The 21,836-nt window shown below is 40.4% G+C and overlaps 1 protein-coding gene across 3 annotated transcripts; it reads right to left on the bottom strand.

The window, feature by feature from the left end:
* Positions 1 to 542: 542 nt before the first annotated feature.
* Positions 543 to 16,606, bottom strand: C3H1orf210 (chromosome 3 C1orf210 homolog). Of its 3 annotated transcripts, none has more exons than XM_070745094.1 (5): positions 16,527 to 16,606; positions 13,031 to 13,132; positions 9,382 to 9,889; positions 5,609 to 5,722; positions 543 to 2,106 (listed from the first exon to the last, which is right to left on the bottom strand). In XM_070745094.1, the coding sequence occupies exons 2-5, from the start codon at positions 13,115 to 13,117 to the stop codon at positions 1,730 to 1,732; spliced, it is 1,086 nt and encodes a 361-aa protein (XP_070601195.1). In that variant the 5' UTR covers positions 13,118 to 13,132; positions 16,527 to 16,606; the 3' UTR covers positions 543 to 1,729. The 3 variants fall into 3 exon arrangements, with proteins under 3 accessions (XP_070601195.1, XP_070601197.1, XP_070601196.1); XM_070745096.1 differs by having other exon boundaries at positions 543 to 2,103; positions 16,527 to 16,602; XM_070745095.1 differs by lacking the exon at positions 16,527 to 16,606 and adding an exon at positions 16,256 to 16,310.
* Between the last annotated feature and the right edge of the window lie 5,230 nt (positions 16,607 to 21,836).

Below are 21,836 nucleotides of genomic sequence, written 5' to 3'. Positions count from 1 at the left end.
AACTATTATTATAGAAAGGTCAGTTTAGATCTGGGGGTGTTTTTGGTATCATCTTGTGGCAATCATTTAAGCTTCCCACGCCCACAGGTAGCACTCACTAGCTGTGATAAGGTTGGGGAAACTACTTCGATGAGATGCGTGGCTTTCCATGGAGGGAGTTTAATGCGGTCTGGGGGCACCGTCCGTCCCACCAGCTGCTTGGAAAATAGTTTTTCCCTAACAATCAAGCTTTTAAAAACCGATCCGTTGATGTCAAGGCACCTGTGGGGTCTTAGGGGAAGGCCATGAAGGACAAACTGCTCTTGACAAATGCTGCAGTTCATTAAGCATAAAACGTATCAGGAAAGACTTAATGAACTCAATCTGTATAGTCTGGAGGACAGAAGGAAAAGGGGGGACATGATCGAAACATTTAAATATGTTAAAGGGTTAAATAAGGTCCAGGAGGGAAGTGTTTTTAACAGGAAAGTGAACACAAGAACAAGGGGACACAATCTGAAGTTAGTTAGGGGAAAGATCAAAAGCAACATGAGAAAATATTATTTTAGTTTAGTTTAGTTTAGTTTTACTCGGGGCGGCTAACAACAATCATGAAAATATACAGTAAAATCCAATACTAAAAGCAAATTAAAACCCCTTAATATATAAAAACCAAACATACATACAAACACACCATGTATACAGTTGTAACGGCCTAGGGGGAGAAAAAAAAAGTCTCAATTCCCCCATGCCTGGCGGCAGAGGTGGGTTTTAAGTAGCTTATAAAAGGCAAGGAGGGTGGGGGCAATTCTAATCTCTGGGGGGAGTTGGTTCCAGAGGGCCTGGGCTGCCACAGAGAAGGCTCTTCTCCTGGGTCCCGCCAAGCGGCATTGTTTAGTTGACGGGACCCGGAGAAGACCCACTCTGTGGGACCTAACTGGCCGCTGGGATTCATACGGCAGAAGGCGGTCCCTGAGGTAATCTGGTCCGGTGCCATGAAGGGCTTTATAGGTCATAACCAACACTTTGAATTGTGACCGGAAACTGATCGGCAACAAATGCAGACTGCGGAGTGTTGGTGTGACATGGGCATATTTAGGGAAGCCCATGATTGCTCTTGCAGCTGCATTCTGCACGATCTGAAGTTTCCGAACACTCTTCAAAGGTAGCCCCATTTTACTGAAAGAGTAGTAGATCCTTGGAACAAACTTCCAGCAGACGTGGTTGGTAAATCCACAGTAACTGAATTTAAACATGCCTGGGATAAACATATATCCATTGTAAGATAAAATACAGGAAATAGTATAAGGGTAGACTAGATGGACCATGAGGTCTTTTTCTGCTGTCAGTCTTCTATGTTTCTATTTGAAAAATTATTTCCTATGCTCCAAACAGACTCTTTCGAAACCTCCACCAGTTCTAATGAAAGCTCTGTTGATGTATGTATACAGCAAAAAAAAGAACCAAGTACAAAGGAATGAACCAAGTATGTATCTGTCTGGGTGTATGTGCACAAGCAAGAGAACAGGTTGAGTGTGTAAGTCAAAACTCAGACTTCCACTGGACTAATATTCAGGAAAGCATACAAAGCTCTAACCACTGCAGGCATGCAACTGACCTCTTTGCCCAGAGAGTCAAATTCGCCTTTGGGCTCATTATCACTTTCCTACTATAATCAAAGTATCAGGAATCTGTAAGATGAAATAGGCTCCATGCACAACTGGAGCGCATAAGAAGCTGATCTCTGCTCCTAAAAGGATCTTCCAGCTTTGAAATGAGGTTCCAGTTCCAGATCCTCATCTTCCTCCTTCAAGTCTCGATTGGGCACAATGTAGTTATCTTCTATGAAGCCATCATCATCCTCTGGAAAGCACTCAGCCGCTCCACTTATTGGCTGGTTCCTCCCATAAGTCACGTCCATGTCCCCTTCCTCAATATGGCTGCTTCCAATGGAGCGAGAATCGGGCAGCCGTTGGTGATGATAGCTGGCGCGCTTTTTCTGGAGCAATTTGCATTTGACAATCAGTGCAATCAGGAGAGAGATGGTGATAGCCAAAAGCACAAAAACAGCAAAGTAGATCCAGTTTTTCCCAGCGGTTTTAGTAGAAGGTGTGGTGATAGCTGCTGCTGCAAAGAAAAGAAAGATTATAAAGATTACAAGAGCTATTAATGTACTAGGACATGTGTGTTAGCTGCAGCAAACTACAATTATGGCAAAACGATAACGTGTGCGTGGTGATGCCATTATGTAAATGCTTCTATTACTTGTGTTCTGATATAACAACAACAACAACAACAACAGAGCTGGAAGGGACCTTGGAGGTCTTCTAGTCCAACCCCCTGATTAGGCAGGAAACCCTACACTACTTCAGACAGATGGTTATCCAACATCTGCTTAAAAACTCCCAGTGTTGGGGGATTCACAACTCCTGGTGGCAAGCTGTTCCACTGGTTAATTGTTTTAACTGTCAGAAAATTTCTCCTTAGTTCTGCTGTGGTTGGCTCTGGCCCAGCTCCTGCGCAAGGGAATGTGGAGGTGGATGCAGGGGAAACTTCAACATGTCACAGGCCTGTGTTATTGCCGACAGAGTCAGTTCAGAGTTTAGTTTTCTTGGACGAAGAAGAAGGTGGGAGTGACTCGGCAGAGGGGGGCTTGGCACACAGCCCAGGCAGTCAATCTCCCTTATCTTCCATTGATTCGTTTGAAGACGTTTTGGACCCACGCAAGCGCAGAATTATGCGTAGAAGAGACCAAGTAAGGACATATTACAGGAGATAAGAGCGGCCATCTGTGTTTGGGGGGGGCTCCAGTAATTAGGGCTGCTGCTATAAATAGCAGCATGTGGATTTGGCCGTTGTGGAAGAGTGTCTGATCGCAGTTCGTCAGGAATCCTGTGTTGCTGTTTTCTGGACTTTGTTTGTTGCTTTTTCATGCCTTTGAAAACAAAGCAGAGCAACGTGTGTGTGTGTGTCTCACTTCGTTGGAAGAAGAAGGGGTGTGAAGTTTCTTCACAGCTTCTAGCTAAGTACTTAATGACTGCTTAAGGGAAATTGTACAGACTACCCGGTTGTTTTGGGAAGAGTGATCTTTGCAATACAAAAAGAGTGCTTTGTTTATTTTGAATTTTGTGATAAAGAACATTGTTTTGAATTTTCAAACGTGTGTGTGTCTGAAATGTGTACCCTTGAATTTTCGGGAGGCTCCTACCAGAGAGCCCGGCAGAACAAGTTCTAAGTTGCTTCTTTCCTTGTTTAGTTTCCACCCATTGCTTCTTGTTCTACCCTCAGGTGCTTTGGAGAATAGGTTGACTCCTTCTTCTTTGTGGCAACCCCTGAGATACTGGAATACTGCTATCATGTCTCCCCTGGTCCTTCTTTTCATTAAACTATCCATGCCCAGTTCATTAAACTAACCATGCCCATATGTGTTCCAAGTATGTGAGATGTGGCATTTGCACTATGGTACTAGCTTCCACTTGCCACCGTATGCCCCTGAGCATTACTTTCCTTCAGTTGCATTTTCAAGCTTGCAAATCCTATGAAAACTTGTATCTAGAAGTAAATCCAATAGAATCCACAGAATGTACTTCTGAATAAATATGAATAGCACTGCCTCAGTATTCTCCCTTTATAAAATGTAAACAGGGAATAAAAAGAAGAAAAGTTCCATGAAAGACATAGCTTCCATTATTAAGAAATAAAACACCATTTGTCTTCTCTGTTGCAATGGACAATTGCAGACAATGAAATATTATTGTGGAGTGAGCAGAGCAGTCAAATGCACACCCAGTTATATAGCTTATTGTCTGTTTAATTCTTCAGTATAGCCTGAAGTACAAGCATACACTGAGTTAGAGACTCAGATATGGTTGGCTCACATAACATACCAAATCACATTTACACCCAACATTATGTAGAAGCCCAGCCTGTTTTTAGTTAATACTTCGGTGTGATGTTAAAAAAAAACACAACAACCATGGTTTGGAGCAAGGGTTGTACCACACCCAAATAGGCCAATGCCAACTCAAAATACAGCCATTTCATGTATAGAGCTGTGGGCTTTAATAAAACAACACTGAAATTACTTGTGCTTTGTCCTTATATTTGACAAAAATATATAATCTTGGTTTAAAATGGTAGTCATTAAAAGTGGGTTAGAAATAACTTTTCAAAGGAGAAATAAGGAATAATAGCAAAAATCAAAAGTGTATGGGTTAGTGCATTGATTAGGCAAAGATGACTACTTCAGCTTCAACCGCAGCAACACAAGAGCACGCAACAGATTCAAACTTAATATTAACCGCTCCAAACTTGACTGTAAAAAGTATGACTTCAGCAACCGAGTTGTTGAAGCATGGAACTCATTACCTGACTCAGTAGTGTCAACCCCTAACCCCCAACATTTTCCCCTTAGACTATCCACAATTGATCTCTCCCGGTTCCTTAGAGGTCAGTAAGGGGCGTGCATAAGTGCACCAGTGTGCCTTCCGTCCCCTGTCCAATTGTCTCTCCTTATCTCATTTATCTTTTCTTCCTTTCAAATTTGTTCACCTATACTTTTATATCTTTTCTTCTATTCGTTTCTTTAGTTATATTACTACATATCTATTCTCTTCAATGTGTATTATGTATTGGACTAAATAAATAAATAAATAAAAATAAATAAATAAATAAAGATGGCTCTTCTATGACATGTGGACTTTGTTAAGTCTGTATATAACCAATGTAAAATTCTGTAAAAGAAAAGACCTTGTAAATACTGTTAAACTATGAATAAACCTTGGCCGCGTCTGATTGGCTAAGACGCACGGCCGTTTCTTTTAGGCGCGAGCCTTGAACGTATAAAAAGGGCTGTTCTGACACTGACAGCTCAGATGCGTTCCTTGCTGAAGTCACTTCGAGAGAGCTGAATAAACGGAACCATCTTGTACTCCTTGTCTGAGTCTCATTCATTTCAGACTTCAACTCCCAGAATTCCTGAGCTAGGATGATAGGCTCAGGAATTCTGGGAGTTGAAGTCCAGAAGTCATAGAAGAGCCAACTTCGCCTACCCATGGATTAGGGCATCAGCTATAAGATTGTTTTAAATCTAAATCATTTCTGATCAGTTTTTTCCTCCTTTGTTTTGTGTATGCATCCATGGGAGTGTGTGTTGTGTGGGTTTAGGGCAGGTTGATTACCCTAATAAAAAAGATACTAATTCAAACCCTTTAGAAAGATGGTATTAAATATACACACACAGAAAATCTGAACAGGATTTCTCAATCTTTTCTTTTCCTCTTCAAAGCAACTATTTTGCAAAAAAACCTTCTCCAGCCCCTTCAAAGGGACCTTTGGGGAAAAGATGAGAAAAGTGATATTTCTTGTCATTATAATTTCAGGACTCCCATCACTTTTATCAAAGTAGAAACTCCCTCACTGCCAAATAGCCCAGTTGGCCTGGATCAGCAATGGATCCTGGCTTGTGGTGACTAGGATTCCAATTCATATCAATGAAAAGTTTTCTAGGGAACAGTCTGTGATAGCTTTGGGACAGGAGGGAGGAATGGCACATGGAATAAAGACCATACAATTGTGTTGTTAGTATGAATCTACAAGGTTGGAATCATATTTATTTTGCTTCACTTACTAGCGTTTTCTAATGCTGATGGCTTCATCGTAGTCACAATATGAACAGACTGAAGTTTTCTTCTGTGGCTCACAGTTTCATAATCTGAAGTTTTGATTTCTTGAGTCTGGAGTTCTGTGTTCAAATGATAGACAACCTGTTTAAGAAATAGCCTCACTGTTTCTGTTGCTCTACGTCTTGATTACTTCACATTGGTTCTTCCATTTCATTGATAAAACATGCAGACATTCTTTTACAAAACTTTTAAAAAATAAGGAAAGTTTTCCATTTTTATCCTTAGGTTTCTCAAATATCCTTGTTTGAGAAATTGCCTACCAGATATATTTGCATTGCAGTCCACTACTTAACTGTTAGGATATAATACATGAGCATATTGACTAAGTTCATGTATTGCATTAAACCATAATTTATGGAAGGTCTTAAGCATAAAAGGTATCAGGAAAGACTTAATGAACTCAATCTGTATAGTCTGGAGAACAGAAGGGAAAGGGGGGACATGATCGAAACATTTAAATATGCTAAAGGGTTAAATAAGGTTCAAGAGAGAAGTGTTTTTAATAGGAAAGTGAACACAAGAGCAAGGGGACACAATCTAAGGTTAGTTGGGGGAAAGATTAGAAGTAACGTGAGAAAATATTATTTGACTGAAAGAGTAGTAGATCCTTGGAACAAACTTCCAGCAGACGTGGTTGGTAAATCCACAGTAACTGAATTTAAACATGCCTGGGATAAACATATATCCATCCTAAGATAAAATACAGGAAATAGTATAAGGGCAGACTAGATGGACCATGAGGTCTTTTTCTGCCATCAATCTTCTATGTTTCTTATATTTGCTTTAGAATGAAGTCAGTGGTGATTTTTTTTTTACTACCAGTTCTGTAACTATGGTTTGGTGGACATGGCTTGGTGGGTGTGACTGGGGAAGGATACTGCAAAATCTCCATTCCCACCCCACTTTTGGGCCAGCCAGAGGTAATATTTGCCAGTTCTCCAAATTATGCAAAATTTCCACTACCGCAGGGGCAGACTCCCATTCCCGCTGCTCCCAGTGTGTTGCACGCACAGCTTCACTTCTCTTGTGTGCATACCAGGAGCGGGCTACTATTCGGGCTGGGAGTGCACCCCTGCTTCCTCTCTTTGTGTGTGTGCATGCATGTGCCCACGCACACAATTTCCAGGTTTTTCGCTTCAGCACATGCGCCAAAGCGAAAAACCCAGAAATGGGCAAACAAGTAAGTGCCCGCTCGCCACTGCACACCGCCATTTGCCCCTCCCCACCGTCCACTTGCCGTGTTCACCTCTCACTCTTGGGCGAATGGCGGCAGCACGGGCGGTGGGTGGAGCCAGCGTGATAGGCGAGCAAGGGGCGAACGGCAGGGGAAGGCAACGCTCGTGGCGGGGCAGGGCAGGCCTAGGTCTGGGGAAGCACCTGTGGCACATGCATGCATGTGCATGCCCGGAATCACCACCGGTGCTAGCCTACGTGCTACATGGCTGCCACCAGAACGGCGTTCCCCACCGTCGAGCCTGTGGCCCACCATTGGTGCATGTGCATAGGTCCCGGAGTGTTTTTGCTTCTGTGCATGCACAGGAAGCAAAATCCCCACAAGGGGGCACCTACTTTCACAGAAGCCAAAACACCCTGGGATGTGCGCACACAGGAGAACAGAAGTTGCATGCACAGCGCAATTTTTACTACTGGTGCTCCGTCCTTATCCATACCAGTAGCAACCCAATACTGCACCACCGGTTCTCCTGAACCTGTCAGAACCTACTGGATTTCATCCCTGGATGAAGCATAACCTCACTTGCAGTAATTTTTAAATCATGGTGATATGTGCACTCTGCAATATTTGATTATTCAATAAACCATCAGTAAAAATTTTGCCTCAGTTGTCTTCGGTTACTCACATTTAAGCAAAGTGAGAGTTGTTTGTGTGGGCTCCCCGCCACCCCCACCCCCCTCATGAAACTGGAAAAATCCAAACATTTATAAGATTGGTCTTGTGGCACTCTTTTTAAGATGTTACGCACAGATGTTGCATGTAATCACACAATCATAATTTTTTCATAACTCAAAAATAAGTCTTATGCACAACCAAGAAAGTCAGCCACAGTGGCACCACAGTGGTACCTCTATCTAAGAACGCCTCTACTTAAAAAATTTTCTAGATAAGAACTGACTGTTCAACATTTTTTTGCCTCTTCTTAAGAACCATTTTCTACTTAAGAATGCAAGCCCGGAAAAATTTCCCAGGAAATTTGAGAGCAGTACGATGGCCCGGCCAGTTTCCTGCCATTCCCCCTTTAATCCCAGCCATCTCGGGCTTTTCTGGGCTGTGAGGGGAGCTTTTCAGTGGCGCTTAAGGAGGCTTTGGCAGTCCAGACTGAATGAAGCATTTTCCTTTCTGTGGGCACTTGGAGAGGGAATAAACCTGTGCCAGTGCCCAGAGAAAAGAAATGCTCCCTTCGCTCTGGGTAGCCAGGAGCTAATGGAGCGTTTTCCTTTCTCTAGGTGCTTGGAGAGGGAATAAACCACTTTGCTGCGGTGACTCCCTCACGCTGCCTCCCATACACCTGGAGCATTTGGGCCTGAAAGGTAAAATGGGGCACTTCGCCCCGGCTGGATCAACTCAGCTTCAGCCAAATCGAGGACTCACTACAGGGAAGAAAAGGCACCGGTTACAAAGTGAGCGAGCGAGAGGAGAGGGGAGCCCTTCAGCATGGGAAGGAAGAGGAAGCAGGTAGCAGCAGCAATCGCCTTTCAGTCAAAGGAGTGGAAGATTCCCCCCTCTCGCCCGCCTAGGTTTCTCTCTCTGGCGCAGCGTATGGAAGGCAGCCTCACGTTGGGTGTATGGGAGGCACGTGCTCCCACACACCGCCTCAAAGTCCATCTTTTTTTTTTAAGCCTTAAAATTTTGGATTTTTTAAATTCCCCTCACCTCACCTTCTTCCTTGGGCAGCGACTCTCCTCCTCCTCTTCTTCCTCCTCCTCCCCCCACCCAAATTCCGAGCTTTTATTTCTTTCCTAAGGGGTTTGAACACATTATTTGCTTTTACATTGATTCCTATAGGAAAAAATTGCTTCCACTTACAAACTTTTCTACTTAAGAACCTGGTCACGGAACGAATTAAGTTCTTAAATAGAGGTACCACTGCATTTGCGTAATAACAAAATACAGTGGTACCTCATCTTACGAACGCCTCTTCTAACGAACCTTTCAAGATACAAACCCGGTGTTTAAGATTTTTTTGCCTCTTCTTCTGAACTATTTTCACCTTACGAACCCAAGCAGCTGCTGCTGGGATGAAGGGGTTTCTTTTTTTCCCCTTTTTTGAAGAAAGAAAAGGGAGGGGCAACTTGGAGGAGTAAAGATTTTGCATGCTTGCAAAGGCACTGAAACGGTGTCTTTTTAAGAAAGAAAAGGGAGGGGGGCCCCCCTTGCCTTTCTTCCTTCCCACTCACCCTTTAGCCTAGCTTTGCTTCTTCCACCCGTCCCCTTTAGCTGCTCCTCCCTGCCCTCTGTTCGCCTCCCTTCTAAAGTTTGGGATTTTCCTGAAGGATTTGCAGGCATTATTTGCTTTTGCATTGATTCCTATGGGAATCATTGTTTCATCTTACGAACTTTTCACCTTACGAACCTCCTCCTAGAACCAATTAAGTTCGTATGATGAGGTACCACTGTAGTTGATTCAATATAGCTCTCTTTTTTCACCCTGATAGAAGAACATATTGCTGAATCTCTTCTCTCAGATAATCTTAACCTCACCTTCTTTTTCTGGCACTTCTTGTTGGAAAGGAGTTAGGGAATCTTTGCACACTGAAGGGTTCCCCTGGAGTTTGATATGGTGGATTCTTTGCACTCTTAATTGCACAAGCTCACGTCTGCAGGGCAGTTCGTTGTTTTGCAGATCCAGATGGACAAGGATTCCAGAGGCAGGAAAAACGGAGAAGTCCAGAGACTGAAGTTTGTTGTTGTTCAGGTGTAGAGAGCGAAGGCTTCTCAAACCTCGGAAGCTCATTTGGTGCACGTAAGAAATGTCACAGCTACTTAGATCCAAAAGGCGAAGAGCACCAAGGTTACAAAACAGAGAGGAGGGAAGAGTAGGGATGAGGTTGCTGGAAAGATTAAGGGAACGTAAGGAAGGAAAGCTGCTCAGAAATGGTCCATGCTTGGGCATCGTCAGAGAATTGAACGATAAATCTAGAATGGTAATATGTCTGGGAAGAAAACTGGGAGGATGGAGAAGGCGCCTTCCACTGCAGACAGCCCGTCCCTACAAAAATATAACCGCGGGTGAAATATTAAGAAATTCGGTGGAATTAATGTTTCAAACAAACTTGGGAATTTTTCTTCCCACAAGAATCATTAAGTGACATCACACAGAAAAGTAGATTTTGTTCCTTCCTTTTACGTAAAACTGAAAACAGAGTTTAAAATAAAATTTGGATTATTTGCCAGGAACCTTGATATTACCTCACAAGCAGTTTTTGGTGTTACGGGTTATAAACAGATAAAGTTTTTAGAACCCTTTTCTTTTTTTGCCAAATGTTATAATAAAAAATTATATATTATTATTATTATTATTATTATTATTATTATTATTATTATTATTATTATTAATTAGATTTGTATGCCGCCCCTCTTCATAGACTCGGGGCGGCTCACAACAGTGATAAAAACAATACATGGTAACAAATCTAATACTGTATTTAAAATCTAAAATAACAGTTTTACATTAAAAAGTAAAAAAAAAACCCCCAATAGATAAAATACATACACACAGTCATATCATGCACAAAACTACATAGGCAAGGGGGGGATGTCTCAGTTCTCCCAAGCCTGACGACAGAGGTGGGTTTTAAGGAGTTTATGAAAGACAAGGAGGGTGGGGGCAGTCCTAATCTCTGGGGAGAGTTGATTCCAGAGGGTCGGAGCCGCCACAGAGAAGGCTCTTCCCCTGGGTCCCGCCAGACGACATTGTTTAGTTGACGGAACCTGGAGAAGACCAACTCTGTGGGACATAACGGCCGCTGGGATTCGTGTGGCAGAAGGCTACTTAGTACAATACTTTTACCCTGAATGAGCAGCACTTATTTTATAACATTTCCCCATCCTTCACTTCTTTTTTCTATCATGTCCCTGTGATATTGCCTTCCTCTCACTTGCAATCTACGCCTGACACAGTCTCAGTCCTATTTATTCCTTCTGTGTACATAATATGTTTTATTACCTTAAATAAGTAACTGCTCTCACTGGTTTTCAAGAGAGCACAGTCAGACCGACTTCGCCATCCATTCTACTAATTCAAGGATGGGTAAATAGCACTTAAACTGTGGAAAAATCCTTTGAAAACTGCAAGATGTTGAACGTGTTCAAAAACTCCTCAATATTGTGGGCAAGTGCAGATTTGACTTATTCATCCCAAATAATTATCAACTTTTGGCTAAGCAAAACCTTGGACAGTAAGCAAATCAAAACCAGAATGCATTATAGCTGTGATATGGAGATGTTTCCTGTACAGATATCAATAATATAATTCAGTATTGGAAAAATATAAACAATTGAACCAAAGTTGTCACTGAATTGTGCAACATTTTGAAACAGCTGGAAGCATTCACTGTATCCATTGAAAAGGCTACTCTGCAAAAAAAAAACAAAAAAAAAACCCAGCCCTTCTATTCCTTCCCTCACAAACCCAAAGGAAAATAGAATAGTCTGTCTTTTTAATGGTGTTTGTCAAAGATGATATCTTGAGCTACTTGTACCTTTTACACTGAACTTATATGTGGGGGAAAATATGTGTTAATTACACACCACCCATTAGCTCTCTTCAATTTCACCATTCTTTGTCACACATGTTCATCCCAAGTAGGACCAATAAGCTATTTCAAGGATGCCAGTGCACGTTTAGGATCCAGTTTTCTTGAAAGAAGACTTGATGTACAGTGGTACCTCTACTTACGAATCTATTTTGTTCCGTGACCAGTGTTATGTATGGAAGTACCAACGACAGGAGATGCCTAGAGAGGCTCCATACAGGAAGTGTTATGAGAACAGGAAAGGGCACCGGGAGAGGGGCGGTAACCTAGCGACCGGGGAAAATAAGGGATTGCCATTGGTTCGTTCCTTATGGCGTAGACACTTAGATCAGGTCCGTCTCCGCAAAGCAGAGAAATTCATGGAAGATAATAGTTCCATTCCGCGAGAGGATAATGAAGTACGTTTGGAAATGGCAGATCCAGGGGTCTTGGACAGTAACATAGATACTCACCTTCCGTCCCAGTTTACCGTTCCTTTAAGTGCAGAGCCAGAATTCCACGAACCTCCGCGAGGTCCAGGTAGCAGGGGAAGACGGACTACGTCATTCGGGTAGAATAGTTCGGAAGCCAACCTACTTAAAGGATTATGTATGTTCCAGAGTAAGGGGGGAGGAGTGTTATGTATGGAAGTACCAACGACAGGAGATGCCTAGAGAGGCTCCATACAGGAAGTGTTATGAGAACAGGAAAGGGCACCGGGAGAGGGGCGGTAACCTAGCGACCGGGGAAAATAAGGGATTGCCATTGGTTCGTTCCTCAGCCAGCTGGCAGTTAAATAGGGGAAACCTGGGGAGGTTTGACAGTTGAATACTGATTGTTGTATTAACGTTATGTTTATGTTGGAATAAAGCAGTTCAAGCAAAGCTGCAATTACGTGTCCGAATCTGTACAAAGCCACTTCAACCAGGTTCTTAAGTAGAAATGTTTGTAAGAAGAAGCAATTTTTCCCATAGGAATCAATGTAAAAGCAAATAATGCGTGTGATTGGGGAAACCACAGGGAGGGTAGAGGCCCTGTTTCCTCCCAAGAGATTGCTAGAGAGGCCCCTGGGAGGCTTCTCCCTGCCTTTTCCGGTTACAGTTTCAGAGGCTCGGGTTTGTAAGTGGAAAATGGTTCTTGAGGAGAGGCAAAAAAATCTTGAACACCCTGTTCTTATCTAGAAAAGTTCGTAAGTAGAGGCGTTCTTAGGTAGAGGTACCACTGTACTAGTTATCAGCCACCATGAGTCTCGGGAGAAGGGCGGGGGGGGGGGGGAAGAAATAGATAGATAGATAGATAGATAGATAGATAGATAGATAGATAGATAGATAGATAAATCTGCTTGTATAGTCTTAAGGTGATTGTGCTTCAGTACACCTCATCCAATGGCTAGATTTTTAAAAAATCTAAGCAGCTGAGATTTGAAGAAGATAGAGATTTGTTTATATCATCTCGCTTACCATGTTTATTATGGTAACTATGTAAATTTGAAGTTTATCTACAAAACCAGTATTTAACCAAAGTAAGGCAGTAATCAGGCTTTTTCACGGTCTAAGATCTTTCCATTGATAACATTTAATTTAGTCTACATTTTGTAGAAATCTCTCCTTGCTTACCATTTTATCAATGTTACAAGGATGTCCGGATACCACAGACCATGGCAAGAGGATACTGGAGATCCAGAGATACCAAATATTTTTCATTTTGCTTTAAAAAAACTGCAGGAGAGAAAAAAGAATGCAATGCACATTTGGTGATACAACAACAATTCTATGAGCCTGACTTCAACTTAACAGTATTGTAACAAGGTGGTAACATGAAAAGGAAAACATGATTATTTTCAGCCTCCTAAAAAACTTGTACAACTCTCAGATTACCTAATTCATAAATTCTGCAAATTCATAAATGTATTAAGTAAGCTCTGGTGGTGCAGTGGTTAGAAATAGTATTGCAGGCTACTGCTGCTGACTGCCTGCAATTTGGCAGTTCAAATCTGACGAGGCTTTACAACCTTTTGAGTCAAGGTTGACTCAACCTTCCATTCTTCCATGGGCAGTAAAATGAGAAGCCAGATTATTGAGGACAATATGCTGACCCTGTAAATTGCTTAGAGAGGGTTGTAAAGCACTGTGAAGCAGTGTATACGTCTAAGTGCTATTGCTATAAGTGCTAAGTATGGTTTGTCCAGCAAACCACACTCACTTGATAGACCTAATATCCCATGTGAATTAAGAGCTGTGGTGACACAGTGATTAGAATGCAGTATTGCAAGCTAACTGACTGCTCACTGCCGGGAGTTCAATTCTGACTGGCTCAAGGTTGACTCAGCCTTCCATACTTCTGAGGTCAGTAAAATGAGGACCAAGAATATTGGGGGCAATATGCTAACTCTGTAAAACTGCTTAGTGAGAGCTGTGATGCACTGTGAAGGGTATATAAGTCTAAGTGTTATTGCTGCGATTATTGAAATTAGTTAGATACCACGGTATCAGCCTTCATAAAATATATTCATGCAAACCTCAGACAGACAATACTATATTTGAGTCCCATTGGGAGTAAGTGGCATAGAAGTAATAATAATAGTAATAATAATAGTAGTAGTAGTAGTAGTAGAAGTAATAATAATAATAATAATAATAATATAATAATAATAATATAATAATAATAATAAATATAATAATAATAATAATAAATATAATAATAATATAAATCCAGTTATATTATATTATAGTTATAATATAAATAATGTACATGGGCATGTTCCTGCTATCCACAGAATTGTGGTGGTGGTTGTAATATCTGATTTTGAGGGCTAATCTGATACCACGATCCAATCCTGGTTATTTACATTTACAATTCAAGTTGAGATCTCATACTGGAGGGATGCTGAAGGAGGCATTATCAAAAAAAGTAAAACAGAAAATTCAGCCCACAAAGGAAGATAAACAAAAATAAACTTATAAAAGCAAAATCTGAAATAACATTAAAATGCTGAACAATCAGGTTGGAAAATGACCAATTAATTGTCTGGCTTCAAAGAAGCGGGAGGGATCGGCAGAAGAAAAGCCAGTTCCAATTTAGTTCAAAATGAATCTCCTGCTGATTAAACCACATTGTGATCAGGAGGGACAATGACATGAAATTTTGCTCTCATTGCTTTTATTATCGATGGGAAACCTCTGTTTTAAATACATTGCTCCCCACAAAAGTGACAAATTCTAAAAGCAAATAACACAAACAGCTTCACAATTTCCCTATCAGCTTCTCCCCTGACGAAGAAAAGAGTGAGTTTCCTTTAGGCCTTTCAGAACAAGTAAGTTCATGCCTTAGACATGAAAGCTAGTTGGGTGACTTTAGGCCAGTCACACTCTTTCGACCTAGCTCACCTCACAGAGTTGTTGTTGTGAGGGAAAATAAGAGAAGTGAAGAGCATTAGGTATGTTTGGTGTCTTGAGTTTATAAAAAAAATAATAAAGAATAGAAAATATTACAGAAGCCCTTTTGCCTCATCAGCTAATGGTGATTCTTAGTTTACAAAGATGATGACATTGTGTTTGAGAAACATTGCAAGGAATGGAAATATTGTTTATTATTATCATTCACCAACCAATATAAAACAAAGCATATAGGGGAGACAATAGAGCAATAAGACGACATATACTCTTTGACTCTCTGGCTGAATTTTACAGACGATGAAATATTTGAAACATTCAGGAGAAAAGATATACAGTACCATATTTTCTTGTTCTTTCCTAAAAGTGGCTGAAAATTTGGGTGTGTACTTTGAATGTAGCTTTTTTCAAAGCTTCTTTTTCCAGCCCTAACTAGGTGCTAACGATCTTCCCAGCTCTTACCTTGCAAGCTCTTTCATTGTTACTCTCTGGAAAAAATGTTTTCCAAGCCCTACATTTTCCTCCCCAAAAACTAAGGTGCGTCTTATACTCCGAAAAATACAGTATCTGTCAGAGAATTAATTCTATAAATTAGTCATTTAAGAAAAACAATCCCTGAGAATTGTTGTTATTAAAGAGGCTATAAGGCAAAAACTGCTTAGGGGATGCTGGGTATTCAGCAATCAGGGATTTTAAGATGTATGGATTTTCCTAACATGGATGAAGAATCCTGGGAGTTGAAGTCCACACATCTTAAAGTCGCTGAGGTTGAGAAACACTGCTATAGAGCTGTGATACAGAACTTTGCTGGTATGGCTTCTTCTAAACCACCAACCTGAGATGTTTGAGGTCATTCTCACTCCATGTAGCAAGTCTGGTCCTAATTCAAGAAGCTAATCTCTTGAGCTGCGTAGGATTGGTTTTGGCAGATTGACAACAGATGTCCCTTTTATAAGCAGCGCAAGTTATTTGCATGCTACAAATCTTTGCCTTTGCTAGGAACTAAAATGCATAACCCCCGAAGGGCAACAGGTTGTCTCTTACTAATTGAATCTGTTAATGGGAGCTTTAAGATTCAAACCGCATGGTTGCCCCTGGGGTTTTCTGCCTTTCCTGTCAATCATTATTGCATTTAGCACGCTAAAGCAATTCTTTCTTACTTCTGCTCAATAGTCTAAGTTGCAAGAGGAAAAAGGGGAAAAAATGAAGGGAAATAAAGAGTTTTTGCAAAAGCAGAAGCATTTGGCTCACTCAGGTTTAAAAATAATCACAATCAACTAAATTTTGAAGAGGCAATGCTAGCTTTGCAAAGTTATATTGACCTTCATCGGTCATCCAGGTTTTTAAGGACTGGTCTCAGTGCTGATGCCCTTGTCTCTATATAGAACCTGGCCCCAGGTTTCCTCAGATGCAAGACACCCAGACTTAAGAAGTTTCATAATCGCTTACCTTCTGCTAAAAGAAAGGGAATCTGGTTTCCTGATTCTGAGCCACTCTGCCTCCAGTTGAACGGAGTGAGTAACAAATGTGTAGCTTCCTGTTGGAGAGGATTCTCCCATCCCCCATGTTTACATGCACACTCGCACACCCTATCCCTGTCCCGCTTCACCCAAAATTGTGCATGGCCACGAGGCAGGGCGTTTCAACCTGAAATATTTATCCTGCTTTCATACTTTTCACCGTTTCTCCAAATAGTCCCTGCAGGAAGAAAACGATTTACCTCAGAGCTCATGCCAGGCTCTCTCTGGGTGTGCTCCTCTGCTTTCTCCCGGCTGCTCTTCCTTCTGGATCTGTGCACTCGGGGAGTGGCAGGTGCCTAAGAAAATGGAAGGTAAATGTGAAAAGGGTGAAAGGTAATGAAGCTGGTTACACATTAACTGGAATCAGCTTCTCTGCTCTTTTTTTGGAATGATTGGACAAACATGGTCAACTTATGTAGCACGGGTGGAGAGAGGTTATGTATAGAATGCCCATGCTTGTTTACACCCGTCTGTGTATTAACTCTGTTTCCCTAATCTAGAAGGTACATGCTTGAAGGATATCAGTTCAGTTATGAAGCTTATCGGTTTTGGTGCAGGGGTCCAAAGTCCAATTTTATTCCCAACATCTCCATGTACAGCCACAGGGGGAAAATATCCGTACACCTGTCCCTCCAGTTGGATTAGGATACCGTTCTTGAGGAGCAGAAAACTATGCTGTTCTTCATGCTACTCTTATGGCACGAAGTGGGTTGAAGAGCTCTATTGTCTAACCCAGGTGGAGATACTCTCGTAACTCTAGGCTCGGGTTTCTCCTGTTGTGCTAACATGGCCCTGTTAATAAATGGGAACTTTGAAGAAGGCCAAGCCTTGGACTCTGATTTATTTCTCAAATGTTATTAGGAACGCTGACACCTATCATGTGGGAATGAGGGATGATTGTGCATTTTTATAGTGGGTATTATTTATTTTCTGCTCTGATTTATTTCTTGGATGCTATTTGGAACACTGACACCTTTCATGTATGAATGAGGGATGGGTATTTTTATAGTGAGCATTATTTATTTTCTAAAGTTTTCATCATATTTATTGTTCAATGTATCTATTTTTTCCCTTGTAAGTCACCCTGAGTCTGCGAGGAGAAGGGTGACTATTAAAATAATAAAATAAAATAAATAATAAAATAATAAAATAATAAAATAAAATAAAATAAAATAATAAAATAATAAAATAAAATAAAATAAAATAAATAATAAAATAATAAAATAATAAAATAATAAAATAATAAAATAATAAAATAAAATAATAAAATAAAATAAAATAAAATAATAAAATAATAAAATAAAATAAAATAAAATAATAAAATAATAAAATAATAAAATAAAATAAAATAAAATAAAATAAAATAATAAAATAATAAAAATAAAATAATAATAAAATAAAATAAAATAAACAAAACAAAACAAAACAAAATATAATAAAATAATAAAATAAAAATAAATAAATAAAATAAATAAAATAAATAAAATAAATAAAATAAATAAAATAAATAAAATAAATAAAATAAAAATATATATAAAAAATATAAAATAAATATAAAATATAAAATAAACATAAAATATGTCTCTCTTCTGAGATAATTATGAAACAACTGGCTCAAATGATAACTTTGTGGGGGGCTCCTAGAGGAAGCATCCCCTTTACTTTTTAGTTTTATCACCGTTGTTGTGAGTATTACTTATTCCTGTTATTATCATGGGAGGCCTAGTGTCTCATCAGTTAAGATGCTGGGCTTGTTGGCTGGAAAGCCAGCAGCCCAGGTTTGAGGCCCAAGTGCCATGCAAAGCGATGAGCTTCCAACCTCCCCCCAGCTCCTGTCAACTAACAGATCAGAAGCATGCAAATGCAAGTAGATAAATAGGTACCACTTCACTAGGACGATAATAGTGCTCCAGGACCTCATTTTGGCCACAGGATCATGGAAATGTCTTTCAACAGGGATGGTTCAATGGGGCCTTGAAATGAAGATGAGCACCACCTGGTATAGTCAGCAACAATTAGTAGAATAATATCCACAGGGACTCCTTCATCTTTTTTTACCTGTTATTATAAACAGAAAGTGAGTGTTCCAAAAATCCAGACGTTGTGGTTAGTTTAGTCTTCAGTATTTACAAGCATTTATTTAATGATTGTTCAAAGCTAAAATGAAACTGAAGTGACTTTTCATACCTACAATCATTGCAGCATCCCTTGGTCACATTAGCATATTATTATTATTATTATTATTATTATTATTATTATTATTATTATTATTATTATTATTTATTGGATTTGTATGCCGCCCCTCTCCGTAGACTCGGGGCGGCTAACAACAATGATAAAAACAGCATGTAACAATCCAATACTAAAACAACTAAAAACCCTTATTATAAAACCAAACATACATACAAACATACCATGCATAAATTGTAAAGGCCTAGGGGGAAGTAATATCTCAGTTCCCCCATGCCTGACGGCAGAGGTGGGTTTTAAGGAGCTTACGAAAGGCGAGGAGGTGGGGGCAACTCTAATCTCTGGGGGGAGCTGGTTCCAGAGGGCCGGGGCCGCCACAGAGAAGGCTCTTACCCAGGGTCCCGCCGGGACTTGGAGAAGGCCCACTCCGTGGGACCTAACTGGTCGCTGGGATTCGTGCGGCAGAAGACGGTCCCGGAGATCATCTGCTCCGCAACTGGCAGGTAATTATGACAGTTGCAGCGATCACCTTTTGTGACCTTCTGACAAGCGAAGTCAATGGGGAAGTCAGATTCACTTAACGACGGTGTTGCTAACTTCACAATTGCAGCGTTTCACTTAACGACTGTTCCAAGAAAGGTTGTAAACTGGGGCAAAGCTCACTTAACAACTGCCTTGCCTAGCAATGGAAAGTTTGGGCACAATCGCCAGAATTTGAGGACTACCAGTAATGTAAATTCAGAAATTTGATCAAGTTCCAATAGCTGTTGACTACAATCCACAATTACATTAAACCAATAATGTGAGGCGCTTATGTAATTTGGCTCAATCACCTCATAATAACTAACACAAGTCTATAAATGAATCATTTATGCATTCATCACTAATACACAAAATGTCATTTACCATCTGCTGTTTCTCTCCTCCTCCCAACTCTCTTGTGGATATTTATGGTAAATTGAAACCCAAATTAGAAATAATAATGTTTACTATATTGTGAAAATTCAGCCAGTGACTGGTCTATATATCACACCAAGGCCATTCTCCTGAAGCCATAGATGTAATATTGTCCAAGTTTTGCAATAGACTGTCCTTCTTAGTGTTTCTTTTGGAAATAAAGCTTCATTCCCACTCTAATTTTTTTGATTTACTATAATAGTGCTTCACTTGCTGTAGGGCAGAGATGTTTAATCTTGGCAAAATTTAAGACTGTGGACTTCAGTTCCCAGAATTCCCCAGGCAGCCACCTTTCTACAATCTTTTTCTAATGCAGTATAATGTCAGAAAGTATCTTAATCGACGTAATGGTTGAGGTTTTGGGGCAATTAGAAAATGATTTAGACTGGTTATATTCATACTGACCACTAGAAGACACTATATGACTAATTTGGCTATATTCTCCTATGTCCTCAGAGAAGGATGGCATACAAGTCTAATTAATAATAATAATTATTATTATTATTATATTTATTGTTATTATTATTATTGTTGTTGTTGTTGTTGTTGTTGTTGTTATTAATCTAATTATTATTATTATTATTATTATTATTATTATTATTATTATTATTATTATTAATTCATTCTTGTTGGAACTAGCCTATCAATAGTCTGTAGTGGATTTAATTATTAAATCAGGGGTGGGTTCTAACTTACCTCGCTACTAGTTCACTTCCTCCCATACCACGTGTCTCATGGGTGCATGCGCACATGTGAAGTGAGAAAAAAATCAAGGGGGAAAAAGTCTACTGTAATGCTCTCTACATGGGGCTACCTTTGAAAAGTGTTCGGAAACTTCAGATCGTGCAGAATGCAGCTGCGAGAGCAATCATGGGCTTCCCAAGGCATGCCCATGTTACACCAACACTCCGCAGTCTGCATTGGTTGCCGATCAATTTCCGGTCACAATTCAAAGTGTTGGTTATGACCTATAAAGCCCTTCATGGCATCGGACCAGAATATCTCCGGAACCGCCTTCTGCCGCACGAATCCCAGCGACCGGTCAGGTGCCACAGAGTTGGCCTTCTCCGGGTCCCGTCGACTAAACAATGTCATTTGGCGGGACCCAGGAGAAGAGCCTTCTCTGTGGCGGCCCCGACCCTCTGGAACCAGCTCCCCCCAGATATCAGAGTTGCCCCCACCCTCCTTGCCTTTCGCAAGCTCCTTAAAACCCACCTCTGTCGTCAGGCATGGGGGAATTGAAATTTTTTTCCCTTCAACCTAGGCTTATAGAATTTATACATGGTATGCTTGTTTGTATGATTGGTCTCTTAAATTGGGTTTTTTTAGATTACTTTTTAATATTAGATTTGTTACATTGTTTTCTTTATTGTTGTTAGCTGCCCCGAGTCTTTGAAGAGGGGCGGCATACAAATCTAATAAATGAATGAATGAATGAATGAATGAATGAATGAATGAATGAATGAATGAATGAATAAATAAATAAGTAAATAAATAAATAAATAAATAAAGTCAAAAACAAGATGGCGACCGCCAGAAACTTGGCTTCTGTGCAGTTGTTATGATTATACCTCATGCAATTCATTACTTCTTCATGTCACAAAAGACACATTCTGGCTGCAGACAAAACATTATAACAACAGTGTAAAAAGTACAGCCTGGAATTACAAGTGTCTCTTCTCCTCCTGGCTAAGGGGTAGAACAGATGACTTAAACTCAGTGAAGGGCTACCAAAATTTTTACTACCTCACTGTGGGTGTGGCTTATGCAGGACGCCCTGCGTTTTCTTTCAACATCTTTCAGTACAAATTGGGTGCTCTGGGGTGGAGCTCCATTTTTGCTACCCCACTGCGTCCCCCCCCCGGTCCGGGCAGCAGCCTACCCCTGCTTAAACCTGTATAAACTCCTTAAAATCTCTGGGCACACACACCAAAGATCCTGCCTTTGCTGATTTTCATAGCATGGCCCTCAACATGCCATTCATAGCTGTGCAGCACTTGAATTTTGAAAATTGCCCAGTCCTGTGCTAGATCCTTCAACTTAGATGAACGAAACTCAATTGCTGTGTTCATCGCTGTTTTGAGATGTTAATGTAGCACTAGAACCGAAGGTCTCCTGATTTTTAGCCCGGTGTCTTAACCACTACACTAACTTGGTTCTCTCGCCTTACACTTACTTCTCAGCAATAATTTTTGCCCCGGAAGCGGAGTAAAGATGCTGAGACATTGTATGGATTAAATTTAAATAACGTAACTTTAAATACGTAAATTTAAATATTTAAATTCAACTATAACTAAGGACCTGCAGAGACCAAAACTAACGGGGCGCAAATTCCTGCCAGAACTTTCCTTGGCAACATTGGG

This window comes from Erythrolamprus reginae, chromosome 3 (genome assembly GCF_031021105.1).
Source record: "Erythrolamprus reginae isolate rEryReg1 chromosome 3, rEryReg1.hap1, whole genome shotgun sequence".
NCBI classification, from domain to species: domain Eukaryota; kingdom Metazoa; phylum Chordata; class Lepidosauria; order Squamata; family Dipsadidae; genus Erythrolamprus; species Erythrolamprus reginae.
The sequence above is the reverse complement of the archived record's forward strand: the minus strand, read 5'-3'. Positions and strand labels throughout refer to the sequence as shown.